This window comes from Myotis lucifugus, unplaced genomic scaffold, assembly GCF_000147115.1.
Source record: "Myotis lucifugus unplaced genomic scaffold, Myoluc2.0 scaffold_0, whole genome shotgun sequence".
NCBI lineage: Eukaryota > Metazoa > Chordata > Mammalia > Chiroptera > Vespertilionidae > Myotis > Myotis lucifugus.
In genome coordinates, this window is record NW_005871048.1 from 48,561,882 (window position 1) to 48,587,744 (window position 25,863).

The 25,863-nt window shown below is 38.9% G+C and overlaps 1 protein-coding gene and 1 pseudogene across 1 annotated transcript in view; both read left to right on the forward strand.

Moving 5' to 3' along the window:
* Positions 1-25,863, forward strand: part of PDE4D (phosphodiesterase 4D) — a 1,252,971-nt gene that overhangs the window by 1,070,954 nt on the left and 156,154 nt on the right. The window contains 3 exon segments of the mRNA XM_014452711.2: positions 1,349-1,385; positions 10,197-10,270; positions 15,168-15,217. Of these exon segments, the coding sequence (XP_014308197.1) occupies positions 1,349-1,385; positions 10,197-10,270; positions 15,168-15,217 (161 nt within the window).
* Positions 22,866-25,863, forward strand: part of LOC106696654 — an 88,302-nt pseudogene continuing 85,304 nt past the window's right edge.

Consider the following 25,863-nt stretch of genomic DNA (forward strand, 5'->3'; position numbering starts at 1 on the left):
TAAAATATTAGAAAACTTATTTCCAGAGATTAATCCCCATGGGTGATGTGCCTTGGTCAAGATGACTTAGTTCTTAGACAATAAACTTTGCAGTTAGGCAATTGCAAAGAATAAAATGGAAGAAAACAGTGTACCTTGGGAAAATATCTAGATTTCATGTTATCTTAATTTTGGCTATCTGAATAAACTCTACAAAGAACAGATGCCCCTCAAAAAATGTTAATTCTGAAACTAAGGGGGTGCAAAATAACACGGTTTCCTTTAAATTGTGTTCCAACATTTTTCTGCTTTTTATTTTCCCACACTCTGAATTTCAGGATCTCTGTGTAATTTGATGACGATCATAACAACTGGTCCAATTATTGGTAATGAGCCGTTTACTAACGTCACCCATACGCTGAAGCTGACTTCCTGAGAGCTGTTTTAGGTCACTTAGGTCCTTCTCAGAATTCATGAGTGACTGAACGGTTCGGTTGCAGGGTTCTAAGTCAGGGTCATGTCCAGCTTTCTGTGTCGAATAACTGCCTTCACTTTGGATTAAAGAGCTTCAGTGAGCCAGGTCAAGAACTGTCCCATGGAGATTTTGGAAATCCTCACAAATTATTCATGCTAAGCATTACCACAAAAGGGCTCTGGGCCCTGGTTTCACACTTTCCTCCGCGTTGCACAACTTTCCTTGCCTTTCCCTGTCCCTCTGGGACACGTCATGCTGACACCTTGCTCTTGCATCCCAGGCACAGTGTGGCTGAGGTTGCTGCAGCAACAGCACACACGGGGTAACATTCCCCCGTAATTACAGCGGCTGGGACGTGAGTCAGTTGAAAAGTTGCACTGGGTTTTTCTTAGGGTATGATGCAGTCCCGTGTCATCTACAGTTCCCAGCCCATCCAAGACTCAAGCACCATGATGCGGAACACGCGAGGCTCATCACCTTCACATGGTAGATGGACCAGGGGCCTCTCACCAAAGCCACTGCCGTTGCTGGCTCCTTCCGCAGCACCCTTTCCTGGTATCCACAGGGAGGGGCCAAGAGCAAAACTCAGGCCCCGCTGCTTGAACTCTGTTTCTACTAATGCGTATCCTGTGTGCTTATTTAATAAGCAACAGTGACCTTGGCTGATGGTCAAGAAGCTCCCCTTCTTACCCAGGAAACTGGACAATAGTTAGCGTCCCAGGAGACATGCTTTCATCCCAGTGGCTGGGAAGAACTTGTGCTGAAGAGTAAGGATGGAATCACTGTAGTTCTCAATGGGAATTTAGGAAAGTGGACTTTACCATTGGACATTGATCAAAATTGGCCAAAGAGTTCGTCGATAACCTCTAACACTGGGTTTGCTTTATTTTCCAGACACGGAGATGACTTGATTGTGACTCCCTTCGCTCAGGTAAGCACAGTTTGGTGCATGGGCAGGTTTCTCATTCAAAATTTAATTTGGGGGATTAGTTCTGGTTCTTCATTTTCAATCAAACACAAGTACAAATACAAATTCTATGGTTCATTCAAGTAATTCGAAGGCAGTTCTAGAAAATGTGACCTTGGCCATATTGGTCCGTTTCCTATAAACCCATACACCTGAAGAGTTTCTTTGCTCCAGATTACAGATTACCTAAGTGACATTTAAATGGGACCATACTTTCTTAACGGACAGAGCACTAGGAGCAGAAGGCCATATCATGGATTAAATTACATTTAGTATAATTAGGTACATGTTCAGTGCTTGAAATTGAATATTCCAATTCAGCCTCATGCTTTATTTGCTCCTTTTTTTACATGTCATTTGTACAAAGATTTAACTGGATGATGTATTTGTGTTTCTTTGTTCCTTTTAGATATACACATCATGAAAATACTTTAACCACATGACATAAATACTAGAAGGTGATAAAATGATCTAAAGCAGCGGTTCTCAACCTGTGGGTCATGACCCCTTTGGCAGTCGAACGACCCTTTCACAGGGGTCGCCTAAGACCATCCTGCATATGATATTTACATTACGATTCATAACAGTAGCAACATTACAGTTATGAAGTAGCAACGAAAATAATTTTATGGTTGGGTCACAACATGAGGAACTGTATTTAAAGGGCCAGAAGGTTGAGAACCACTGATCTAAAGCATTTTGAAATATATGTAAAATGGTTGATGACCAGATATTTTTTTTTACATAGATCAATGCTCCTCAACCATAGATACACATTAGAATCACCTAGAAAGCTTTTATTCTAGGCTGCATCCCTGATCAATTGAATTCAAAAATCTGGGCCCAGTATTTTTCCAGAAAAAGGTGAGAGCCTCTGGTGTAGACAGACTTAGGACAGAATGGAATAAAACTGATTTAACTTGGGGCATGAGACAGGTTTCAAGCCAACGCTGACTGTTAACAAGAAATGTTAAATATTGGAATATGGGTAATCCAGAGAGATTATAAAAAAAAAAAATCATGTCAGACTAGCTCTAGTGCCTTGGGCAACTAATTAAACTTCTCTAAGACTTCTTTTTTCCAGTTCATAAAATTGGAGGGAAAAGCTGTATAATGATAAGCCCAAGTTCAAACCCCATCTCCGCCTCCTGCTAAATGAATGGCCTTGGGCTAGTCACTGAATTCTTCCAATCTGGGTTTCCTCCTAAATGACAGTGCCAAGAGCACTCACCTCATAGGGTTGTTAAGAGATTGAAATAATACCAGGCTTGTAAAGTAGCATCATTTCTATAAAATAAAATGCTTAATGAATTTTTAGTGTTATCGGTAAGGGCTTTTTCACTTATAAAATGTCACACTAGGTGTTGTTTTTAAAAATGCGTAATGACAATGTTTGGATAGTAGGATTATGTATAATTCTTTCACTTTTTCAAGTTTTCTGAAATTTTTTAATGGTTATAATTTAGATGAAACATTCAATGAATCCATAAATAATACAACTGTATAATAGTGATTTTTTAAAATTAATGAAGGCAATTAAAAGTACAATAAAACCACCACCCTTTTCAGACAGTTCGTGTCTTGTTTGCTTAAGGTTTTGCTGGAGATCATAAATTATTTCTAGTAACTATATTTCTATGTTCAAAATAATGTATGCTCACATGTTTTAATCATGTTTTGTGATAGCGAAATTATTGAAAACTAAATATTTTTAATTGCTTATTAATGAGAACCCATAATTTTTTTAAGAGCTGAGAACTGAGTGAAAACATAATCAGGCAAAATATATAAATAACCATCACCAAATATAGAAACAATCTCCCAACCTGAGCTTACTCAGGTAGCTATTCTTGCTTCTAACTAAAATCTCTAGATATTGTTATAAGAAGAATATAGCTAAATATATGAAAAAATGAAAAAATATTTTGCACATGATACCTTCTTACTTCAAGTAGTATTTATTAATTTCTAATATATATATTAATAAATTTGACTTGGTCTTTATCATTAGTTCTCTTAAATTCTAAGGAAATCTCCTCTTTTAAATAATCAGATTTTTCCTATAGTGTACCTCTGTAATTTCTAAAAAACTAATAGAATTTCAGTACACTGAGAAATATATATGTGTGTAAAATATCACTTAGTCTGTGCTAGTAAACTGTTTAAATAAATATGTGTACTTAATACCCTCAGAAATTAGAACTTTAAAGATAAACCAACTCTGTGTAATATGTAGGCATATCTGATCCCTGAAAGTAATCCGGAATGCATTTAGAAGAGTTTGCTTATGATTAGCTTGATGACTCTTATCACCTTGAAGAAGGTGGCCATTGCCCCAAAGGCTGCAGATTCTTTTTAAGTGGTTTCAACATAGTTTTCGCAAATGGAATTTTCTAGGGTATGTGGTCTATAAAGTTCCAGTAGAATTTTTTTTTTTAAAAAGCATGTTAAAAACCCTGACCAATTTCACCACTAATAGAACATCTTTGGGAAACCAGATAAGAAAGAAGGGTTAGCAGCAGTCTTATCTTAAGCCCTATTAGGCACAACCACCTTATTTTGTGGACCTACCCAATAACTCCTCAAATTTTCAATACAAGATAGAATAGTCACCATTGAATGCTAAATATTATTGTGCTTAAAATATAAGATGTTTATGTCACTTGAGGGGATACCATTATTATTCAGCCTAATATATCACAGTGCTTCTGCCAACGGACAGAAGACAGTTGATGTTAGACAAGTCTCTCAGAGACATGTTCAAATAGACCAAAGAATTCTCCGCTTTCCCTAGCATGCTTTGGGGTTTGGAATGTCATCCTAAATTCTTCTGGCGAAAAAGCTATACTACCTTCAAAATAATCTATTTTTGCATAGAGACTATAGAAAAGATATATAAGCAAAAGGAGGAAAAGAAAATATCCCATAATTCCAAACACCAAAATAGCTAGTATTGACATTTTTTATATCTCTTTAGGCTTATTTTTCTGTGCATATTTTCTTTACCATAATTCTTTTTGTTGTTATTTGTTTGTTAATCCTTACCCAAGGATCCTTTTCCATTGCTTTTCAGAGAAAGAGTGGAAGGGATGGAGGAAGGAAGGGAGAGAGAGAGAGAGAGAGAGAGAGAGACATCAATGTCATGGATCAGTTGCCTCCCACAGGAGCCCCAACTGAGGTATGTGTCCTTGACCAGGAATCAAACGGAGACACTTCAGTGCACTTCAGTGCTCCAACCACTGGACCACCCACCAGGGCTTTACCCTAAGTCTTTAAAATGAGCCTCCCACTATCTAACATGGACAAAGGTCTTCTCCCAAACCCATCTCATCTTCTGTTCTTCTTTAGAACTCATTTCTTCTATGCCTGAGTGTGTCTCCAAAACACAAAAGGATCCCTCCATTTTTTCTCCAGTTGTGGTTTCCTGTGATGCTAAGAGAATAAACTCTTAAATTATAGGAGAATTTAGGAAGTCATGCAAGGATATATCCCATGTTCATGGACAGGGCTGAAGGCCAAATCATCTTGAATGGACATCATCGTCAGAAAGGATCCTACAGTAACCCTCCCATGTCCACAGCACTGCCAGGGTTAGAAATTCTTGCTGGTGTGTTTAAACTAAACTCTCTTCCACTCTCAATTTATTATGTTATTCCCCTGTAAGCTCAGCATCCTCTTTATCTTCAGAAAAAGTGACAGCTTTAAACATTGGATTTATTTCTATTTTGAAATATTCTCCTATGTTCATGCTAAAATCTTTGGTGTGGGAATTTCCTTAGGCACAAAGGCTAGATATTGAGAAGAATCCCAATGCCACGCCATGTCCTACCACTTGGCAACTGGCATTTTTCTCCCAAGAGTGCAGAAACGATTTGGCCAACGTTCTTGCAGGGGCCAAGGAAGCACAACACTGATGAAATGTAGGAAACCCTACTTTGTAGTCAGCTGCCTCTGGACCCACCAGTCCATTATTCGTTATGTCTACCTTGTAAAACTCTAAGTCAACTGGAATTCTCATCTGGAAGTTAAAAAGAAGTGGTAGCCCAACTGACAAGGCTCAGTGGCTGAGTGTTGACCTATAAGTTAGGAGGTCACAGTTCGATTCCCAGTCAGAGCACATCCCTGGTTGCTGCTTGATCCCCAGTGTGGGGTGTGCAGGAGGTAACTGATCAATGATTCTCTCTCATCATTGATGTTTCTCGCTCTCCCTTTCCCTTCCTCTCTGAAATCAGTCAAACTATTTTAGAAAAAAAAAGTGGTATCTTTGATCAAGGAAAAGACAGAAAATACCCAAATATGATCTTGGATCCTGGCTAGACCCTCACATCATGCAGACTAAGGAGATAAGCCTGATTTCAAAATCCAGGGTAGGAACAACTGAGTCATTTTACCTTTACTCTAACCAAATTAAAGGAGCTCAGGTAATTTTATTAAAATGTAGTAGTTGTCAGCCCTATGGAACATTACTCTTCCATTGGTCACAGAACATTGCCAATGTTTTTAATGCCCCTGCATGATCCCTGTTTCACGGAGCAGCAGCCATGCTGTGGCCTCATCACAGTCCCCACTCTCTGACTCCGCCAGGCTCACCCTGCCAGGCTGTGAAAGAAGATAATTATCACATTTCAGTTGCTTCTATCTGTTAGTTTTTCTGTATCCTTCATTTAAAAATAAAATCGCAGCTAGCATCTTCTAGGAATCTATAAATCAATATTTGTTGACATACAAAAACAGCAATTTTGTATGGTTTGACCAGCACATAATTTGGAGAGAGGCTTTTTTCCCTATCACAATGACCTTTCTATCTTATAAATAATCATAATTTGACTCCAGTTTTGTTTTTTTGTTTTTTTCCTGGAGGTCAAGGCAAGGTATTCTCCCTCCCACTTCCCCCAAGGCCAGTGGCAACACATGGTCTGTGTTTTAGCGCCATCTAGTGGTATAAAGAGTAGCTGGAATGAAAAACACAATCCTCAAAAATCATTTCTTCGTTATTTTTTTAGGCAGGATTTTTGTGTAACATTGTTGCCGTATCTTTAAAAAAAAGAAAAAGAAAATAAATTTATGAATATTTTCAATAAATTATTGTTATACAAGTATACATTTCTTTTAGGCTATTATGTTCAGTTGTTTAACTTTTTAATGAAGCCCACATTTCCTGCTGTTTTCAGTGAATGTTCAGAAGTACCTAAGAAAACCTGAGTGTGCATAAATAACATTTAAACCCTTTCCTGGGCTAGTACATGATCCATCTTTATGTTTAAGTTTTCCATAACACTACTATAATTTCTTTCCCAAAGTGTGTATATTTCTCACCATTGCCAGTGTATTTTTTACCTTTACTTATTACACCTTTGCTTGGATGGACGGAAGAGAAAGAAATGACCTTAATTTTTTAGCCATTAAGCTGTGTGAGAGAAAGCCTTAGGGACTTTTTTGGTTAACCAGTATTCGGAGCATTGAAGCTCTGACAACAGTTCCTAAAGAGTTGAATTCAAGGGGAATGAGACCTGCCCCAGAACAGAAGCAAAAACTAATTGGACCCTAACTCAGTGTCTTCAGTCAAACTGTTTCTAGTTCTCCCCTACAGCCTAGAGTAGCAGATGCCTCACTTTTTGGTTCTGCAATGCAAATGAGATTATACAAGACCAAAATAGTGGCCCTGGCTGGTTTGCTCAGTTGTTAGAGTCTTGGCCTGCAGACCAAAGGATCATGGGTTCGATTCCTGGTCAAGGGCACATACCTGGGTTTCAGGGTTTGATCCCCGCCCTGGTTGGAGCAGAGGCAACCTATCGACATCTCTCTCTCACCTCTCTCTCTCTCTCTCTCTCTCTCTCTCTCTCTCTCTCCTCCCCTCCCCCCTCCTTCCCTTCCACACTCTATAAAAAAAAAAGGAGAAATATCTTTGAGTGAGGATTAACAACAAAAAAGATTAACACAATGCATTTGCGATGGGGATACCTAGAGTCAAAGATGTAAGATTTGTCTGGGATTTTTCTTTTTACTTCTGCCAGTATTATGTGTCACTGTGTGGAGGATAAGAGTAATATAAAATTTATAGAATATTATTTGTCCTTTCACAAAAACAATGACCTAGTACTTACACACGTAGGGAATGATGCATTTACAAGGCTATTTACTGCAGCAATGTTTGCAAAGGAAAAATTTAGGAAACAGCCTAAAAGCCAAGTAGTCTAGGGGACAGACAGCTGACTGTCTAGAGGAGAGACTGAGAGGGAAATGTCTTTGTTCACCTTTTATTTTGACATATACATATGAGAGAACATACGTAGAGATTATCTAAAAATATAAAGAATAATACCAAAAATCAACACTTTAAGAAATAGAACAGTCCCAATATTTTAACGTCCTGGAGTATTCCTCCCCAATTTCATCTTCCTGCCTCCTCTCAGAAATAACAATAATTTTGAATTTTGTCTTTGTTATTGAGAGGGAGACATTTTACTTTTTGCCCTTTTCTGTTTAAATTCTGCATCATCTGAAGATATAAATCATACAAAAATAGATACATTAAATTTAAAACCAAAACAAAGTAATGTAATATACTTGTTATGACAGAGTCAAAAGCCTTTATACCAAAAGCCAATTGTAGTATATCTTTTGTGACAATATTTTCTTTCAAATGAGCATAGGACATGAATAACCTGTGGTATAATTTCTATTTACCCAGCTGTCAAATGTAGTGCACTTAGTATAATTTATTGGAATAAAATTCTCAGAATTCTGAGGTTAAAATTTTGCCTAGAGAAAGGATTGATTAAGGAGTGCAATAATCTTATTTAAAGTGTTTTATTAATGTATTTGATATTCCATTCTTAAAGCATAAATTAAGCCTGCATGATTTAGTGGCAGGGGATGATTTATTGGATTTATTTCTGCATCATTCAAGATTTCATGCCTAGTGAAAGTCATCATGGTCCGATGTCAGCGGTAGGCTATTTGAATACGCTGTCACAGGCAGCATGACCTTTCAGTGCTGAGAGTTGTTTATATGTGATAATGAGCCAGGTTTTTCCAGTGACTGAGTTAATCGTGGTTGGCACCTTAGGAAGCACCATTAACTCCTTTGGGGGCTGGTGCTGAAGGTCACTGTCCCAGGGCATACACAGCACCCCGTGACCTCCACAAATTCATGCCAACTTCAAAAAATATCTCATTTTTTAGAATTTCTTAGAAAGCATTTAGACTGACTTTTGTTTAGGTCCATGCCAAACGGGAAGAAAAAATCTGAAAACAGTTCTGGAAACCTTGGAGCAATTATAAATTTACTTTTATATAAGTACAATATTTATATAAATTAGACACATTATATTTGTATAAATTATATATATATATATATATATATATTATCAATCACAGGCATTGTAATTCCCTGTGCTCAGACCAAATCATTAATCAAATGGAATGTTGCTAAAATGAGTGAATATTCACGGAGTACTTCCCTTTGCCAGGCATTGTTCTTGGCACCTAACTTGTCATTCCATATCATCTTCACAACATTTTGAGATAGATTTACTATTCCAGTTTATAGATGAGGGTGCTGAGCTACAGAGAAATTATGTGACTTTTCTAAGTTCACACATTGGAAACATAGCAGACTTGGCTGTCTGAGCTGTTATGTAGTACCTAACAGGATATTTGTAATCTGTGTTTTAGATCATTGAACATTCTGGTTGTCACCCAGATTACCTAAACAGTGGTCGGCAAACTCATTAGTCAACAGAGCCAAATATCAACAGTACAACGATTGAAATTTCTTTTGAGAGCCAAATTTTTTAAACATAAACTATATAGGTAGGTACATTGTTATTAACTTAATTAGGGTACTCCTAAGGCTTAGGAAGAGCCACACTCAAGGGGCCAAAGAGCCGCATGTGGCTCTCGAGCCGCAGTTTGCCGACCACAGATCCTATAATCTCACCTAATACGAGTTTCACCCTGGAGAAAACTTGCCCATTCTAGGAGAAAGTAAGGAGCTCTTGTAACTTTTCTAAGTCTCATTTCTAATCCTTTTCCACTTTCTAGTTTCACTGAATTAGAAAAAATTCTGAGATAGTGGAACCCATTGGTCTGCCTTTGGTGTGTGGATATGTTGTGCATTTATTAAACAAAATCTTATTGAGTATCTTCTGTGGGCCAGGCGCTGTGCACATACATGGTGGTCTGATTTTATGTGAGCAATGCCTCCCCGAATACCTTATAATTCATGATTCAAATAATCTTAACAAAGAAAATAATTTCTGTTTACTAGCTAGACTAGCCATGTAGCGAAGGTGAAAAAAAACATTTTTAATTTCACTTAGTTGTTGACTTTGAAACTATGACATTCTTGGTGAGTTTCTGAAGAGAATTTGATGGTAATCTTTTTAAATTTTACCTCTAAAGTGAGACTTTAGTCATATATTTTCTATTACACGGTTTCAAATTTACATAAAAATGCAATCATGCTATATGTACTTCGCTTGGGATATTGTGTTGGTGGCCGTGGACACTGCTGCGACTGTCCCCATGTTCACAGACCACGAGGAGAAGTAGCTGGAAAATCCTTTCAGTCTGGCCTCTTAGGTTTCACAGACTCGTAAACTTTACTAAGTACGTGGAGATTCTTTACTAATATAATATGAAACTAAGTTGCAAGCAACATCAAGTTTTCACTTAACAAACCATTTTTCTAAACTGCCAAACCATTTTAAATTGCATGAAAGATGGCCTACTTCAAGAAGTTTAAAGGATCTTTTTTCTCTTTTATCTTAGGTCTTGGCCAGCCTGCGAACTGTACGGAACAACTTTGCTGCATTAACTAATATGCAAGATCGAGCACCTAGCAAGTAAGTTACCCTTTGCTTTCCGCCCTTCACCCTGAACTTGTATACAGTGTTGTTTCTCAGTTTCATTGAACTCGAGGCAATATATTAGATTTCTCTGAGTCCTTGCCTTGTTGTCCAGCCATTTACACTAAGTCATATGATGCCCTGCTAATTTTCTATAAATACTTTGTAGTGACGGTTCTAATATCAGAACTGAAGCAATATGTCAAATAAATATGGTGATTCCACCTGTCAGAAATCACCGGGCAAAAGCAGTCCTCCGCCCAGTTATTTACACTCAGGGTAACTTTATATCTTTGGCTTGCTTCATAAATTAACCACGGACAAATCATCTCATCAAGCCTAATGTCAATCCCAAGTCATCCTCCTAATTCTAAGTCAGTGATCACTGAGGGAAGCATCATAGTATAGCAAACATCGTTGATTTTTCTGCCACCTGTTCCCAACCCTCAGATCAGCCGCATCATGGAGCAATTAATAGAATTGTAATTTCTGTGATAACAGGGGAAGCATTTGAAAAAAGGGAAGCTGAGATAGGAAATGATTATATGGGGGGTCTAATAACTGTGAAATATTTAAAAAGAGAAAATTAATTTTCTAAGATTAAATAGAGAACTGGTTAATTATTCAAATGGTCATTATTTTGACAATCTATTGCTAATAATAAAATGTTATTAAAATATCAACTCTAATCAATTGCCAGGAAAAAAACATTTCTTTAAATCAATATTAGGAGAACAATAAGTAGAAATTTGTTTGGAATTATTTATCTAAGTGTATAAGATTTCATAGTAGCTACTACTTCTTAAAGAGCACAAAAATCTGAACTTTTCATCCCATAATAATAAAATTGACCTCCCAGATTCACATTTTTCATGGTTTTGTTTGTTGTTGTTTTTTTAAAGAAAAGCTCTAGCTATTGTGCACCTATTTCCTTTGGTATAAAAAGGTTTCTTAGAAATCAGTATAAATGCTTCAATCCAAATAATTGCATGGACCTAAGAAGCTTCAGCTGATGGTCCTATTTTCTAGGTAATGAATTTGCGTAGCCCTGTTCCCTCAGCCTGAACATTTTTTCTTGCTTTCTTCTCCCTGTCTTCATCCACTGGGCTAATTGTAATTCATTCTTTAGGTCACAGCTTAATTATGATTTCTTTTGGGGCATCATCCCCACACTGGCTCCAAACTGAGTGATACGCCTTTCCGTCTCTGTGTGAGCGTGTCCTGTGCCTAACTCCTATGCCAGCTCATATGTCTCTGTGCTCAAGTCATCTGTTTGCTTGTCTAAACTCGGTGATCTTGAGAATGCCAGTCTCCAGTCGCAGGGGTTGTAGCGGCTCACACTTGTATTCCCTGTGCCTGGCATAGTGCTCGGCCCGGCGTAATGACTCTGCATGAGCTTGTTGTCTGGAAGACCGAGGTGGTGACGCCGTACGTGGGACCTGAACTTGTACTCGGAGGTATTTAGTCATGGCCACAGGTCTTCTGTGCCCCATGGCCACACACAGTCTGCTGACTCCAAGGAACCCTTGGGGCTTTGGCATTTGGTAGCTCAGTCACCTCCTCTTTGGAAAGTCTGAGCCCTGCAGGAGGAATGGGTTACTGGTATCTCCCAATCCTTTTCAGTCTTAAGTTTTATCCAGGAAATTGTTTTAATTGGTAAACAAGAAACTTTATAACTCCTTTTACACTTCCTTCAGACGTGGTCACTTGGGTACCAGCATCTAAACCTGTGGGAGGCCAACAGTTGATCAGACAGAATGAAGGCATCAGCCTGGCCTTGTGTATCCAAGGAGGGGACCCGAGTTCCATTCTATGCAAGACAGAAGTTTTCAGCTGATTGGCAGTGACAGAACAGATTAAAACGGGAAAGAGCAGCCAGCAGAAGATCGAAAGTCCTAGCTTATGCCTGATCTTGGCTTACAGGATGACATGACATCTAACCAAACAGTATTATCGGATAGACTCACCTTTGTGGTCTCTCTTTGGTCAATGCAGATTTGTATTTCTTTTACTGATTCAAACCACATCAGCCTCCTTAGACATCAGAATAGTAAAGTTCACTACACACAGCTAAGCTCTGTTCTAGCAAAGTGGATATCGCTCTGCCTTGTCCCATGATGACCCTGGGCACACACAGAGACGCTGAAATATTTCCAAGCTCACCCTTGAACTCTGTGGAAGGCGGGTGCTGCTCGGCACACTCCACCTTTTTGTTTGCTATGAGAAAGGAATCAAGAAAGAGTGAAGCCCTGACCCGCTGGGTACTCAGGTGCACGTGCCTGGCTTTAATTAACCCCCAACTGATTCCTTAAGATTTTTCATCCCAGAAGTGAGTTCTCACTCACTTTTCATAATTGATTATCATTGTAACCATGGATCAAACAATTAACATTTTCTGTTTGTCATTTCTTGTTGAAATATCAAGTTCCCAAGTGCCATTTATAGAATTGATAATAAGAGAAGATAACAAGTAACATATCAATGACTTAGTTTTCCACAATTATAGAAAAGTTTTAAAATATTCATTTGGTAGCTTTTCTAGACCAAATCAATGCTTTCTAAATTTCCACAGAGCAAGAACTAAAAAGGAGTAGCCACTATGTAAATTATTTGAATAATAAACTTTCAGTGAGATGATAACAGTATATAGACCAGAACTATTTCAGAGTAGTAGTTTAAAATATTAACTTTCCTGTTTTATGAAGCATGAATCAAGTTTTAATTATTGCATAATAAAAACTAAAATAATTCAGAAAGAAATTCTGGTGCCTTTTCAATCAAACACAAGATTTCAGTCCCAAACTGACATGAGTAAACTTAAGAACAGAGCCAGACAGTGTGTGGAACCAGGGCAGTGAGAACTTCAGAAGCACGAGACTGCTTTCCCATAAACCTCCCGGCCCTGCTTAGAGCTTTGTCCTCTCAGGGAGGCAGATTGGAACAGGGCTCTGCAGGAGCTGCCACCCGCACAGATGTGCGGCTGTTCGGCCAGCTTCCACAGAAGCATCCTGACAATAAGGCAGCAGAGGAGAGCGCAGGCTCTGGGATCATATCACTGTAGTTAAATCTCAGCTCTTTGAACAAACCTTTCCATTTCCCACAGCTTTGTTCTCCTCATTGGTACAATGGGAGCAATGAGACTAATTGCTTTAAGGTTTGATGTCCTCACAACCAGGTGATTCTTCCAAAGTGTTCACTTAGCACAGTGTCTGACACACATTAAGTGCTTATTAAGCGTTAACCACTAACAGAAGAACAAAAATAATTCCCAAAAACCAACCAAAAATTTTTCAGACATTCTTACATGTATCTTTTTTTAAATTAAGATAACTATATTTTGAAAGTTTCATTTTTAAAAATATATATATATTACATATATATTCTATATAATAAAAGGGTAATATGCAAATTGACCCTAACAGCAGAACGACTGGGAATGACTGGTCACTATGACACACACTGACCACCAGGGGGCAGACGCTCAATGCAGGAGCTGCCCCCTGGTGGTCAATGCACTCCCACAGGGGGAGCTCTGCTCAGCCACAAGCCAGGCTGCCAGCTGCCAGCACAGCAGTGGTGGTGGGAGCCTCTCCCACCTCCTCAGCAGCGCTAAGGATGTCTGACTGCAGCTTAGGCCTGCTCCCGCTGGCAAGTGGACATCCCCCGAGGGCTCCCAGGCTGCCAGAGGAATGTCTGACTATCAGCTTAGGCCCGATTCCCCAGGGAGCAGGTCTAAGCCAGCAGGTGGACATCCCCTGAGGGGTCCCAGACTGTGAGAGGGCACAGGCTGGGCTGAGGGACACCCCTGAGTGCACAAATTTTTGTGCATCGGACCTCTAGTATATATATATATACACACATATATATACACATATAGAGAAACATCAGTCAGCTGCCTCCTCCATGCCCCCTATGGGGGGATCAAGCCCACAACCTGGGCATATGCCCTGACCGGGAATCGAACCAGCAACCTCTTGGTGCATGGGTCAATGCTCAACCACTGTACCACACTAGCCAGGCTTGAAAGCTTCAGTTTTATGTAACAATTTTATAAAGTTATGTTTCAAAAACTTTTAATGGACATTCTATAACTGTTATTCTTTTCAACATAGTTTATTAAGCACTGGTGGAATACTGCATACATCAGACTGGGCTCTGTAGGGAATGCAGGCTAATCAGATAGTACGGTTTTATTACCTTAAGGGATTCATCATCATCTTGTGGAATTTGGCAAAGTTCTAAAAAATTAGAGAATACAAGATAGAATCAACTTAGTTTATAGTATTTCTAAAGTTTCTGTAGCACCTATTTGCACAAATCATTCATATTGCTCTCTAACAAACATTATCAGAGATGTTTCTCAATATAAGAAAATAGAAAGGAAAAAGTTTAAGTAGCTTCACTAATTGTGATTTAGTTTACAAGGAGTACATTGACTTCTGATAATGTACAGGCAATCATAAACATGAATGCCAAAAATAAAAACTTTTTAACACTGTATTAGGGAAACCAATTGTGTATTGACTGCTTTTTCAAATTCAGAAAGTCTGTGTTTGCTCTGTGAGCCCTGGCATAATCGAATACAGTCAACCAATAAGAACTTCCTCTTCTATCATGTGCCTGTGACATTTACATCAGCTTTATTTACCCCAAAGTCTGTAACTATGAGATGTAACTGGTGGGGTTTTTTTTTTTTTTTTGGACATGTGTGATCTGAGCTCTAGGTCAAAGGGCACCTAGGCACTCCACTGGCTAGTCTGAAGAGAAATCTTTATTTGCATGTCCTAACAAAAATAATCCTGTAAGTTAAAATGGCATATCTGGAATGACTCAGAGAGTCACCAAGTCAACAGCAGCCCGTATTGACTGCTTTGTATTTTTCTCTCTTTGTCAGAAGATCACCCATGTGCAATCAACCGTCCATCAACAAAGCCACCATAACAGGTAAGAAAGATCTGGGAGCTTACTGTTCTCATGTCAAGGAAGAAACCATATTTCCCAAGATTCAACATAATATTAACACCAATTTTATAGAGCAATTGTAGAATTTTAAAGAAATTAATCCTTTATTCTCTATATATCATTCCTCTCATTGATCTCACAAACTGTCCATTGGAACTATTACTTGGGAAATCTTTACTGATATACCACTTTTTAAACTGTTTAAATGTGAGTTTGCACTAAATTTAGCATTGCTCTGGGCATATATATTTTGAGATATAGCATTTCCTTCAAAATGTTGGCCATGTTGTTGCCAGTTTTTTGTTATCAGTGTGATGTTAATATTTGGTAGCTTGGCCTAATGCAAGTGAAAGCATAAATAAAAGGTACCCTCCTGGTTCATCATTAACCCAGTTGTGTGTAGGAAAGAACACCCTGCCAGTGGTCCCTGATTTGGACCCAGAGAGTTGAGAATAAATGCAGTTTAAGAGGAGTGAGAAGAAGAATTATACAATATAGAAAAGTTCAATGGAATCAACAGAGCAGAAGTTGGGGAAGAAAAGTGGAAAGAAGTATGAGGGACATCAAGGGCAGAAAAATAAAATTATCCCGATTCCTGTTAGTCTATTTTAGACATGGGACTTGACCTCAACTGAACTGAAACAGAACAAATGGTCTCATTTTACTGAGCCTGAAATCAAATTGAATTCATTTAATCATTTCTTGAAACCCCAATTGATTCATTATTATAATTGACTAGGAAAGAAAACCTATGTTTTCTAAAATTATTACCAGAAGAAAATTAACATATTATCCAAAATAGACCAATATTTCATTTGCTTCAAGTGTCTCCCTTGGACTCTAACTCATAATATGCTGAGGAGCAGCTTATTAAGTTATAGTGAGTGTCCGGTCAGCACTTTCCACCTGGCTTGTTAGTGATTTTTACATCAGAGTTGATTCTGAAGCACTTATTAAAGTTGGTTTTTCCTGCATGTCTTTTCGAATGAGACTTGTGTTCAGTGAATATTAAATTATTGGTTCTCTTTTCCCTGTTTATTTCAAGATTTTTATTGGTGATGACTTTCAACTGTCATTTTGTAGTAGACATCTGGTTCACCACTGTTGTTCTTGACATTCATCAAAAGATGAACAATAACTGAAATTCCTGTGTATTAACATTCTTTGAGTAACAGATTTCTTCTTCAAAAACCCAAATTAAATGTCAGTTAGCTTACATTTGAACTAGGTCAGATATTTTGACCAGCTGCCTCCTGCACACCCCCTACTGGGGATGTGCCTGCAACCAAGGTACATGCCCTTGACCGGAATCGAACCTGGGACCCTTCAGTCCACAGGCCGACGCTCTACCCACTAAGCCAAACCGGTTAAGGCGATCAGATATTTCTATAGTCCCACTGTTCCGAGGCCCCAGGCCAGGAGCTTGTGGGTACAAATTAGGCCATATTAGAACTAGACCCTTTGTTTCTATCCATGATCTATGTTAAGGGATGAGCAGGCTAGGCTTGTGTGAGCATGTGCCTGGGGCCTCTAGTGAGAGACACCACATAGAACCTTGTCCTCAGTGCTGCTTCTGGGCACTAGTTCTGACCCCTATGAAGAGGGGCAAACCCTCCTCCCCACCCCTGTTGTTTTTGGAATAAGCAAGACTCCAACATTGTGTTATAAGCATAATGCAGTGCTATTTTGGTCCCTGAGACCTTTTGTAGTTTGAGGTCACACATGAGGCAGCCCACTGGAGCATCCTCCCAGAGGAGCAGCTGCAGGTAGCATTGGACACTGTTGTGCCCAACAAGAGGTGGTGGGTGCTTAGTGGTCAAGTCAGCTGTCCACCCGCCCTGGCAGTTGCTTGGCACTGGTTAAAGGGAGAGTCGCTGCACTCCAAAGGGCACAGACTTGGTTTTGAACACGTGTGAGAGACCTCATGGAATGTTTACATGGTATGGAGGCACAGGAGCAATGCCAGAGGGCATTGTGAGTTACTAAAATTTAGTAACTGTGAATTACTAAAACTGTGAGTTACTAAAATCTGGGAATTAGGGCTAAAATGGCCTAATTTGTACCCACAAGCTCCTGGCCTGGTGCTTAGGGACAGTGGGACTATAGAAATATCTGATCGCCCTAACCGGTTTGGCTTAGTGGGTAGAGCGTCGGCCTGTGGACTGAAAGGGCATGTACCTTGGTTGCGGGCACATCCCCAGTAGGGGGTGTGCAGGAGGCAGCTGATCGATGTTTCTCTCTCATTGATGTTTCTAACTCTCTATCCTCCTCCCTTCCTCTCTGTAAAAAAAATCAATAAAATATATTTTTTAAAAAAAAGAAAAATCTGATCTAGGAAGGGAAGCCAATAAACTGCCATTAGCTGTCTAGTCCAGCTGTGTTCATCACAAAGCACAACAGGCATTAACTAACTGGAGAATGGAAGTGCCCAAGTGTAGCAAACCCAGGTGGGAAGGAAGGTGGATTGGGGGGTGAGGGGGGAATGAGGGCCACAGCAGGGGAGGGTTCCCCTGTCTGAGCCCATTCTGAAAACGTGGGCTCCTGAAAACATGAATAATGATAATAATAGTGGCTGAGACTTTGATGGGAGACTTGAGACACACAGAAAAGGTGGTGCTTGTGAACTCCTTCCCTCAGCAGCTGACTGCTCAGGTCCTACCGCCAAGTTACGCCCCTGGTGTTGGAACCCAGCTCTACCTTTGCACTTGTCCTGGGCAGGGCAGGGAAGGGTGTTAAAAACAGTCAGTGGGACATCCCTTAAGATGAACTTGGCCTTCTTAGACATTTTGTTTAGGGGCTAGAGGAACAGTGTAGCATAGAGTTAAGTTCGTGACTGGTCCAAAAGGCTGCTGTGGTACCCAGGTTCAGGGTGCCCTGGAGGGCAACTTTACAGAACATCACTGATGCCCAAAGATTGTGCACTGTGAGTGCTCTGCCGTCCAGAATTCAAACCAACCTCTATCATGATAGCTGTGTGGCCCTGGGCAAGTTACACACTCTTTCTCTGTTTCCTCGTTTATAAATTGGTGACTATATGTCTTACAGTTGTTGCTAAATTAGATGAGTTCACAGATGGGATGCACTTAGCTCCTTGCTTCACAGTGTGAGCATTCAATACATCAGAGATGAAAGAAATACAGGGGAGAATGAGAGAAAAACAAGATTGTGGGTCATAAGAGTAAAAATTATGGAGGCCGCTGCTCCAAATGGTCAAGATGGAAACAATTCCTGTATGCCTGTCCATAATGGGGCCTCCTACTGTTGCCAGCACTAGGTCCCTTCCTCTCACCACAGCTACCAACACTGGTGTCTTTATGATATGGATGATCAACTATTGTTCAGGATTATTTTCAAAACTTAAGAACTTACTTTTGGGTCACAGCTCTTTGAAGGAAAAAATAACTCCATAACTTTTCTATAGACCAACTCCTTGATTTTTTAAAAAGAAGAGTGAAGAATGTTGACTATGTACATATGTCTGTTTTCTAAAGCTTCATCCCTTAGCACTTGGAATACCTTTTTTCCCCATTGAGGTTATTCCATTTGACATGTGTTAAGCCAGGAAGGTTTCATTGTATATCATCAGGGTTAAAGCATTTTAGTCCCGCAACAGTTTGTTTGTTTTTCCATGCACAACAGATAAATACATAGCTATAGAATGATTTAACAACTTCTTTTACATTAAGGCTTCCAAATATAAATACATTCATAACAGAGCCTTACTATTAAATAGCTATTTTGTTCTTTAGTGTGACTTAGGACAAAGATGGTGTGTGCCGTTTGGAGCTTGAGTGTAAACCCCGTCTTTCTCATTTGCTTTACCTGCTCATTTGAAGACTGGAGATATGAGTTCCTAGGTCTCTGTGCTGTTGCAGGAGTTGGAGAGAACTTGGATGAAGAACAGAGCTCAGCAGGCTCTAAATAACTCACCAAGTGTTTCTTCGTTTCTTCCTACAACCCTACTCTGTGCCTGACTTCTTATGTTCCTAACGTTAATTTAAAAACTGATAGAGTAGAGGAGGAGGACATTGATGCTGTGTCAGCTTTCCAGTACATTTCATTTATGATTTTGTTTTCAAACGGTCATCGCAGATGTGTAGGAACCCCTGCATTATAGCAGCCTCACCTGCACAGGTCCCAAGGCAGTGAGTGAATTACAGAACTGAAGGGTGTGTTGAAACATGAGAGGGCAGCAGAGAGTGAGAGATGCCAAAGCCATACCTGCATTGTGCTGTTTTGGGGGAGGAGTATAGTCATGTCTCTTTGGGCACAATTAGTCATTTTGAGCATTTCATGTTTAAATAATGTTAACTTAAGAAAAGCCACCTCATGAAACATTGTCATGTTTTCACAATACCAATTTTCAATGTTGCTAATTTCCATATTTTCCATTGCTCTGTGGAAGTATTTTGAAATTGAGAATTTTCACATAAGAGTGCAAGTCAGAGAACCTTTATTTAAGCTTCTCTATTTTAAAGATGAGAATACTGAGGCCTAATGAGAGAAAATCTTACTTAGAGGCAGAGTTAGGAATACACATAGGATTCCTTTTTCTAAGTCCAGGGACCTTCTCACACCTCCACAAAGTCATCCATCAAATTAGGTTAGCCTTCAGACCCACCATAGAAGTGTACGTTTTGGAGAAACTAAAAGAAATACTAAAGGTCACTAATTTCTGAGCACTAGATTGGGGTTTTCTACATAGACCTGAAAATTAGAAAATATTGTATCCCTTCTCACTAGATAGGTCTTTATATTTAGAGCTGTTTTGATTTTATCCATTGATTCTCACTTAGAGGTCCTCAGGCAAATAAAGATTTGCAGCCCAAGGCAAAAGACTTTTGGCTTTTGACGTCAGAAAATACAAGTTCACTCCAAGCCATTAAAATGAGTACACTTACCTACTTGTTACCTGTAGAGGGAGACATGTGATGAAGGACAAGCATAAATCAACACAAAAGTAGTTTTAGCCCCCAAAAAATTTGGTGTGTGGCTCCACTCCATATGTTCTTACCCTGAATATTCATAACTCCTTAAAAATGAATTTTAAATAGAATTCAGTCAGTTGGTAAGTAGAGCATTTAAAAAGTAAACTACTGAATAAGACTAGTCAAAAAATGAGAAGAAACTTAATCTTGTATATTCTTCTCCTAAAGCACAAAGTGGTTCCTACAATCTAACAAAGGGGAAAAAACAACAACGCTATTTACCTGAGGCAATTATCTGGAGTAATCATTTAATACGCTGAGCTTATGAAAGAAAGGACACTCAGCATCTGTTTTATGGTGACAATAATGATAACACCATAACCTTATATAGGTCTGCCTCTTAAAACTGTGTGTGTGTGTATGTAATAAAAACAAGTAGTGTATGTAATATAAAAAGAGATATAGATGTAGATATAGATGTGGATATAGATATATAGATATAGATATAGATATAGTTGAAACCAGGAGCCACATAAAGAAGGCAAAAGGGATCTAGATGAGAAATATATGTAGGGTCTGAGGACACACTGAACTAAAATGTGTCGGAAGAGTACAAAGTGGATGATGGAGACCAAGCCTTTGCCACAGAAGTCTCACCCTCTTTATCAACCACTATCAGGCACTAGCTTCATTGGTTAGTTCTTTATTTTTTCTTTTAATGAGAGCAAAGACTGTGGCACCTCTTTAATAATTGCAGAGAATGAGTGCTCAGTATCTTCTTTAGGAATGTGATTGCAAAATGCTGAGTACACATTATGTTGAGTAGCTTTAATAAAAAATTAATAAAGTTTGTGTATATGACTGGTTTATACATTGACTTTTTTGGAGACTTTGCTTGTTTTACTTTTATACTTAGTACATTTAATGACCTTCGAGTGTTTTAAAATTTTTAAGCCAAAGTAAATTACTTTTTTAAAAACCCCCTCCTTAAAAAGGCTTTTCAAGGAAAAACATTGAACTAAAAGAGTTGTTTAAATGCATGGAGTTTGGCAAACTTGTTTTACCTTCCTATACTTTTATTTAGATGAGCTGAATTATACCCAATAATATGCAAAAAGACCAGATTTGATGGGCACTTGGCTGCTTCCATGTCTTGTCTATTGTTAATAACGCTGCAATGAACATAGGCTGCATATATTTTTTTAAAGTAGTGTTTTGGGTTTCTTCAGATATATACCCAGAAGTAGAATCACTCAATCATAAGACAGTTACAATTTAACTTTTTGAGGAACATCTATACTGTTTTCCATATTGGCTGCACCAATCTGCATTTCCACCAACAGTGCACTAGGGTTCCCTTTTCTCCACATCCTCACCAACACTTGTTAGTTGATTTATTGTTGATAGCCATTCTGACAAGTGTGGGGTGGTGTCTCTTATGTTTTTAATTTGCATTTCTCTGATGATTAGTGGCATTGAGCATCTTTTTATATGTCTATTAGCCATCTGTATGTCCTCTTTGGAGAAGTATCTATTCAGGTCCTGTGCCCATTTTTAAATTGGATTGTTTGTTTTTTTGGTGTTGTTGTATGAGTTCTTTATAAATTTTGGATATTAATCCCTTATTGGATGTATCATTAGTAAATATGTTCTCCCATTCAGTGGTTGTCTTTTCATTTTGTTGATGGTTTCCTTTGCTGTGCAAAAACTTCAGTTTGACATAGTCCCATTTGTTTATTGTTTTCCTTTGATTCCCCTGCCCAAAGAGATATATCAGAAAAAAAGAAATGTCAGAAATTAATTTAAGACATTTTTAGATGTTGACTAATAATTAACAAAGGTAAATAGCTTTACCATTTTACACGGAATGTACGTAATGACAAACATGTAAGGATTTCTCAGGTCTCAGTGGTCTGTTTACCTCTCTTTACCTAGAAGAAGGTACTAATGCCCTGCTGGTGTGGCTCAGTGGTTGAGTGTCAACCTATGAACCACGAGGTCATGGTCCAATTCCCAGTCAGGGCACATGCCTGGGTTGTGGGCTCGATCTCCAGTAGGGAGCATGCAGGAGGCAGCCAATCAATGATTCTCTCTCATCATTGATGTTTCTGTCTCTCTCTTGCTCTCTCTTCCTCTCTAAAATCAATAAAAATATTTTTCAAAGAAAAAGGTACTGGGGGGGGGAGTGAGGGCATGTGCCAGTGAGTAGGGGAGGCCAGGGGAAGGTCAATGGGGGGTGGGGGGAGGAGACATATATACTACTATCTGTAATCCTTTAAACAACAAAATAAAATTAAAAAAGAAAAAAAAAGAAAAAGGTACTAATGCGACACTGCCTAGTGTATTTCAACATTAGGGTCCCACAGTAAAAAACTGATTGTATTTTCAAATAATAATATCCTTTAGATAGGGCAGTACTCTATCTATTGATTATTGAGCCTATGACATGACTGCTCTATTATCCTCCAACTGGTCAGAAAAACTTCCATGAAAATAGAGGATCCTAATGTTACTAAAGTTCATGTCAGCCAGTATTCCTTCCCCATTACCCTGACTTAAAATAAGGGCCTTATTTCCTAAACCTGCCTGATCAAGGGATGCTTGAAAACAAACATAGAAAGACAGATTCCCAGGCAGTCCAGAAGAGAATCTTTGGGTAAGGCTCAGAGTGTATATTATTAACAAGTTCTCCCAGGTGAACCATGATCGGCCAAATTTGGGAGTATAACAGAATATTGAATAAAGTAGATGAGAGTACTGCCGTGTACAGAGTTGCCATTAAATCGCTGGGAGTTTGTTGGAAAATCACTGTCTGTCTAGGGTAAGCAAGATAATGTGTGAAGTGTTCTGCAGTTAGTGGGAGAGAATACAAGGTGATATTATTGTCTGTGCAACGCTCGTCATCATGGTCGTCATCATCTGAGCCAGCATTGCTGTTATCTCTCAAAGTGTACACAAGATTTTAGTCAGAGCAGCTCTCCTATAAGAAAATGACGTATCGTGTCCATGTTTGTGTATGGGGGTGGGAGTGAGTGTGGGAAATGTTAGGTTTAGTAACTGTATTCTTTTTGTCTTCTTAGACACATTACCAAGTCTCCTTTAAAAAAAAAAAAAAAAAAGAACAACAAAAGCTGCATTCTTAAGTTACTCCCTTTATCCACAAAGTGCTTTCCATCTATGTATACCTTGTAAGATATTCTAGATATACTCAGAAATATAAGACTATGATGGGGCAAAACAATGAAAATTCCTTTGGGCCCTATTTCCCAAATGTTACTGGTTAAATGTTGCCCTGAATTGTTTAATTCTATGAATAAATGGGAAGTTCACTCACAGTATCCTCTCTTCCACTTTCTCAGAGAATGCTTTAAAAATTGGTTGGACATATTGTTAATATTAATATTAATAAAAAGTAACATTTTCTGATATTTGATATGTACTAAAGACTACCTTCATAATCTCTCTTTTTATAGATGTGATACTTTGTTCTGCTTTTATTTTATTTTTTAAATATATCTTTATTGATTTCAGAGAGGAAGGGAGAGGGAGAGATAGAAACATCAATGATGAGAGAGAATCATGGATCAGTTGTCTCCTGCACGCCCCACACTGGGGATTGAGCCCACAACCTGGGCATGTGCCCTGACCGGAAATCAAACTGTGACCTCCTGGTTCACAGGTCAACGCTCAACCAATGTGCCATGCAGCCAGGCCTGCATAATCTCTTTTAACCCTGGTGATAATTCAATATATAGCTTCATATGACAAAGTATCGATTACATCTAACTCAAAGGCAGAACGTTAGGCTTCCCTCCTTAAAATGTATTGACCTATACACCAAAAAATACACAATTTGCTGTCCTCTGCCTCTCCCCAAAGTTAACCCCTGGGGATAGTCCCCCTCTTTTTTTTAAGAGAGAGCAGGAAATGAATTATGTCATCTGTTAAGAATGTCTATGAATGGAGGGCAGTTAAGAGGGGGGCTAAGGTCTATGGATATAGAGAAACCCTTTGGGACAACCTAAGAAGTTGGCTATAGAAGCCAAGGAAGGGATTCCTGCCTGGGATGTGGAATTCTTCAATCCCCACAGTGCTCTTCCTGACCTTCTAAAAGGCCTGTTGTCATGAGAGTGCTCAGGGCAGGAGCATCAACAGGAGAGACCCCCTGGTTGGAGTGAGAAGTGAGGCTAGTGTGTCAGAAGGCTGAGGGTAAAGCAGCATTTGAACCTGTGCACTCACCTGGCTTCCAGGACCACTCGCTATTAACCCTGAACTAACAGTTTCCATCAAGTGGTGATGCTCATCATCTGTGTTTGGTCTTCCATAGGCTCTTCAGATCTGTTCTGTTTTTCTTGGGTACCATTGCTAGTGATGAAATTCCCAGCTCTCTATTCCCTAAATATCTCCTCTAGGTATTTCTGATGTCTATATAGCTAGTGATTTTGAGTGTGCCATCTTCTCTCTCTTTTTTGTGGTTCTTTTTTGGCACTGTTGGCACTCTTGACATATTTCTAGGTCACTGTATTCTATGAGCCTGGCAACACTAATGGGTGCTTATGACCTTTTCCTGCTGTGTTTCTGACATTTGCATATTGCCCACTGAATTGACCCTCCTGGGTTGGCTTTTTCACTTATTCAGTCTCCAGCAACGTGAAAGACTATGCTTAGACTCTGAGGACCCAATGAAGCATAAAATACCTCCACTGGGCTTGAGAAGCATTATTCTAGAGGTTCATGGAATTTAGAAAGAGAAAATGTGTTCTACTAAATGTCAAAAAGCATTAAGTAAATAGAAAACAGAGGGTTCATAAATGAATGAGTAAATGAGTAGATAAAATAAGGAAAGCAGGAAGAAATGGGATAGAGTAGGGTCTTTTTTCTAGAGGATTCGGGAAGCTGTCTACACTGGGAATTAGCTTAGAGACTGGAAAGGGACTGGGGAACCAATTCGGGAACATAGGGAAAGCTTACCAGCATGAGAAAGTAGAGGACTGAGAATAGTAAAAGAACTAATATTTTCCAATCACCAAGGAGGGACATAGAAAAAGACAGGTAGGATGTGGAATAGGTGAGTTGCCTCTTAAGTCTTTATGCACTGGCTGTGCTATTTAACTGAAATTATTTATAAAATAGCCCTAGGTTTTCTCTTCCTGAAGGTTGGTTTTTTTTAATCCAAACTGTTGTAAGTTTGATTTGCTTGATGTTGTATAAGTCAGAACCTATGTAGAGGAGGAAGAGCAGGGCTTGGAAGTCAGGAGATCTGGGTTTTGTTGTTGGCTCTCTGCTCACCCACTTTGTGACCTTAGACAAGTTACTCTATGTCCTGAGTCTTTTCAGTTAAAATGAGGTGAATAATAATAAAAATACCTTTCTAATTGTGAGGAATTACATTATATAATCTATATTAAAAAAAACTTGGCACAATGTCTGGTAATAATAAACATTATCTTTTGTTAATAGATAGGTGAAAAGTGCTTTATATGTTGATAAGTGTTATAAAACTTTCAATAGATTATTGTGTTATTAAATTATTTTTACCCTCAAAGTACTCCTGTTTGTAAACTATATTTCTTAGCCCTGCTGTCCTCACTGAAAGCATTCTGGAAATGGCCTTAGAGGCAACTTACAGGCCATACAAGAAAAAAACATCTCATTGGCTTACTATAACACCTCACTTTTGACCAAAAATATTATTTTCAA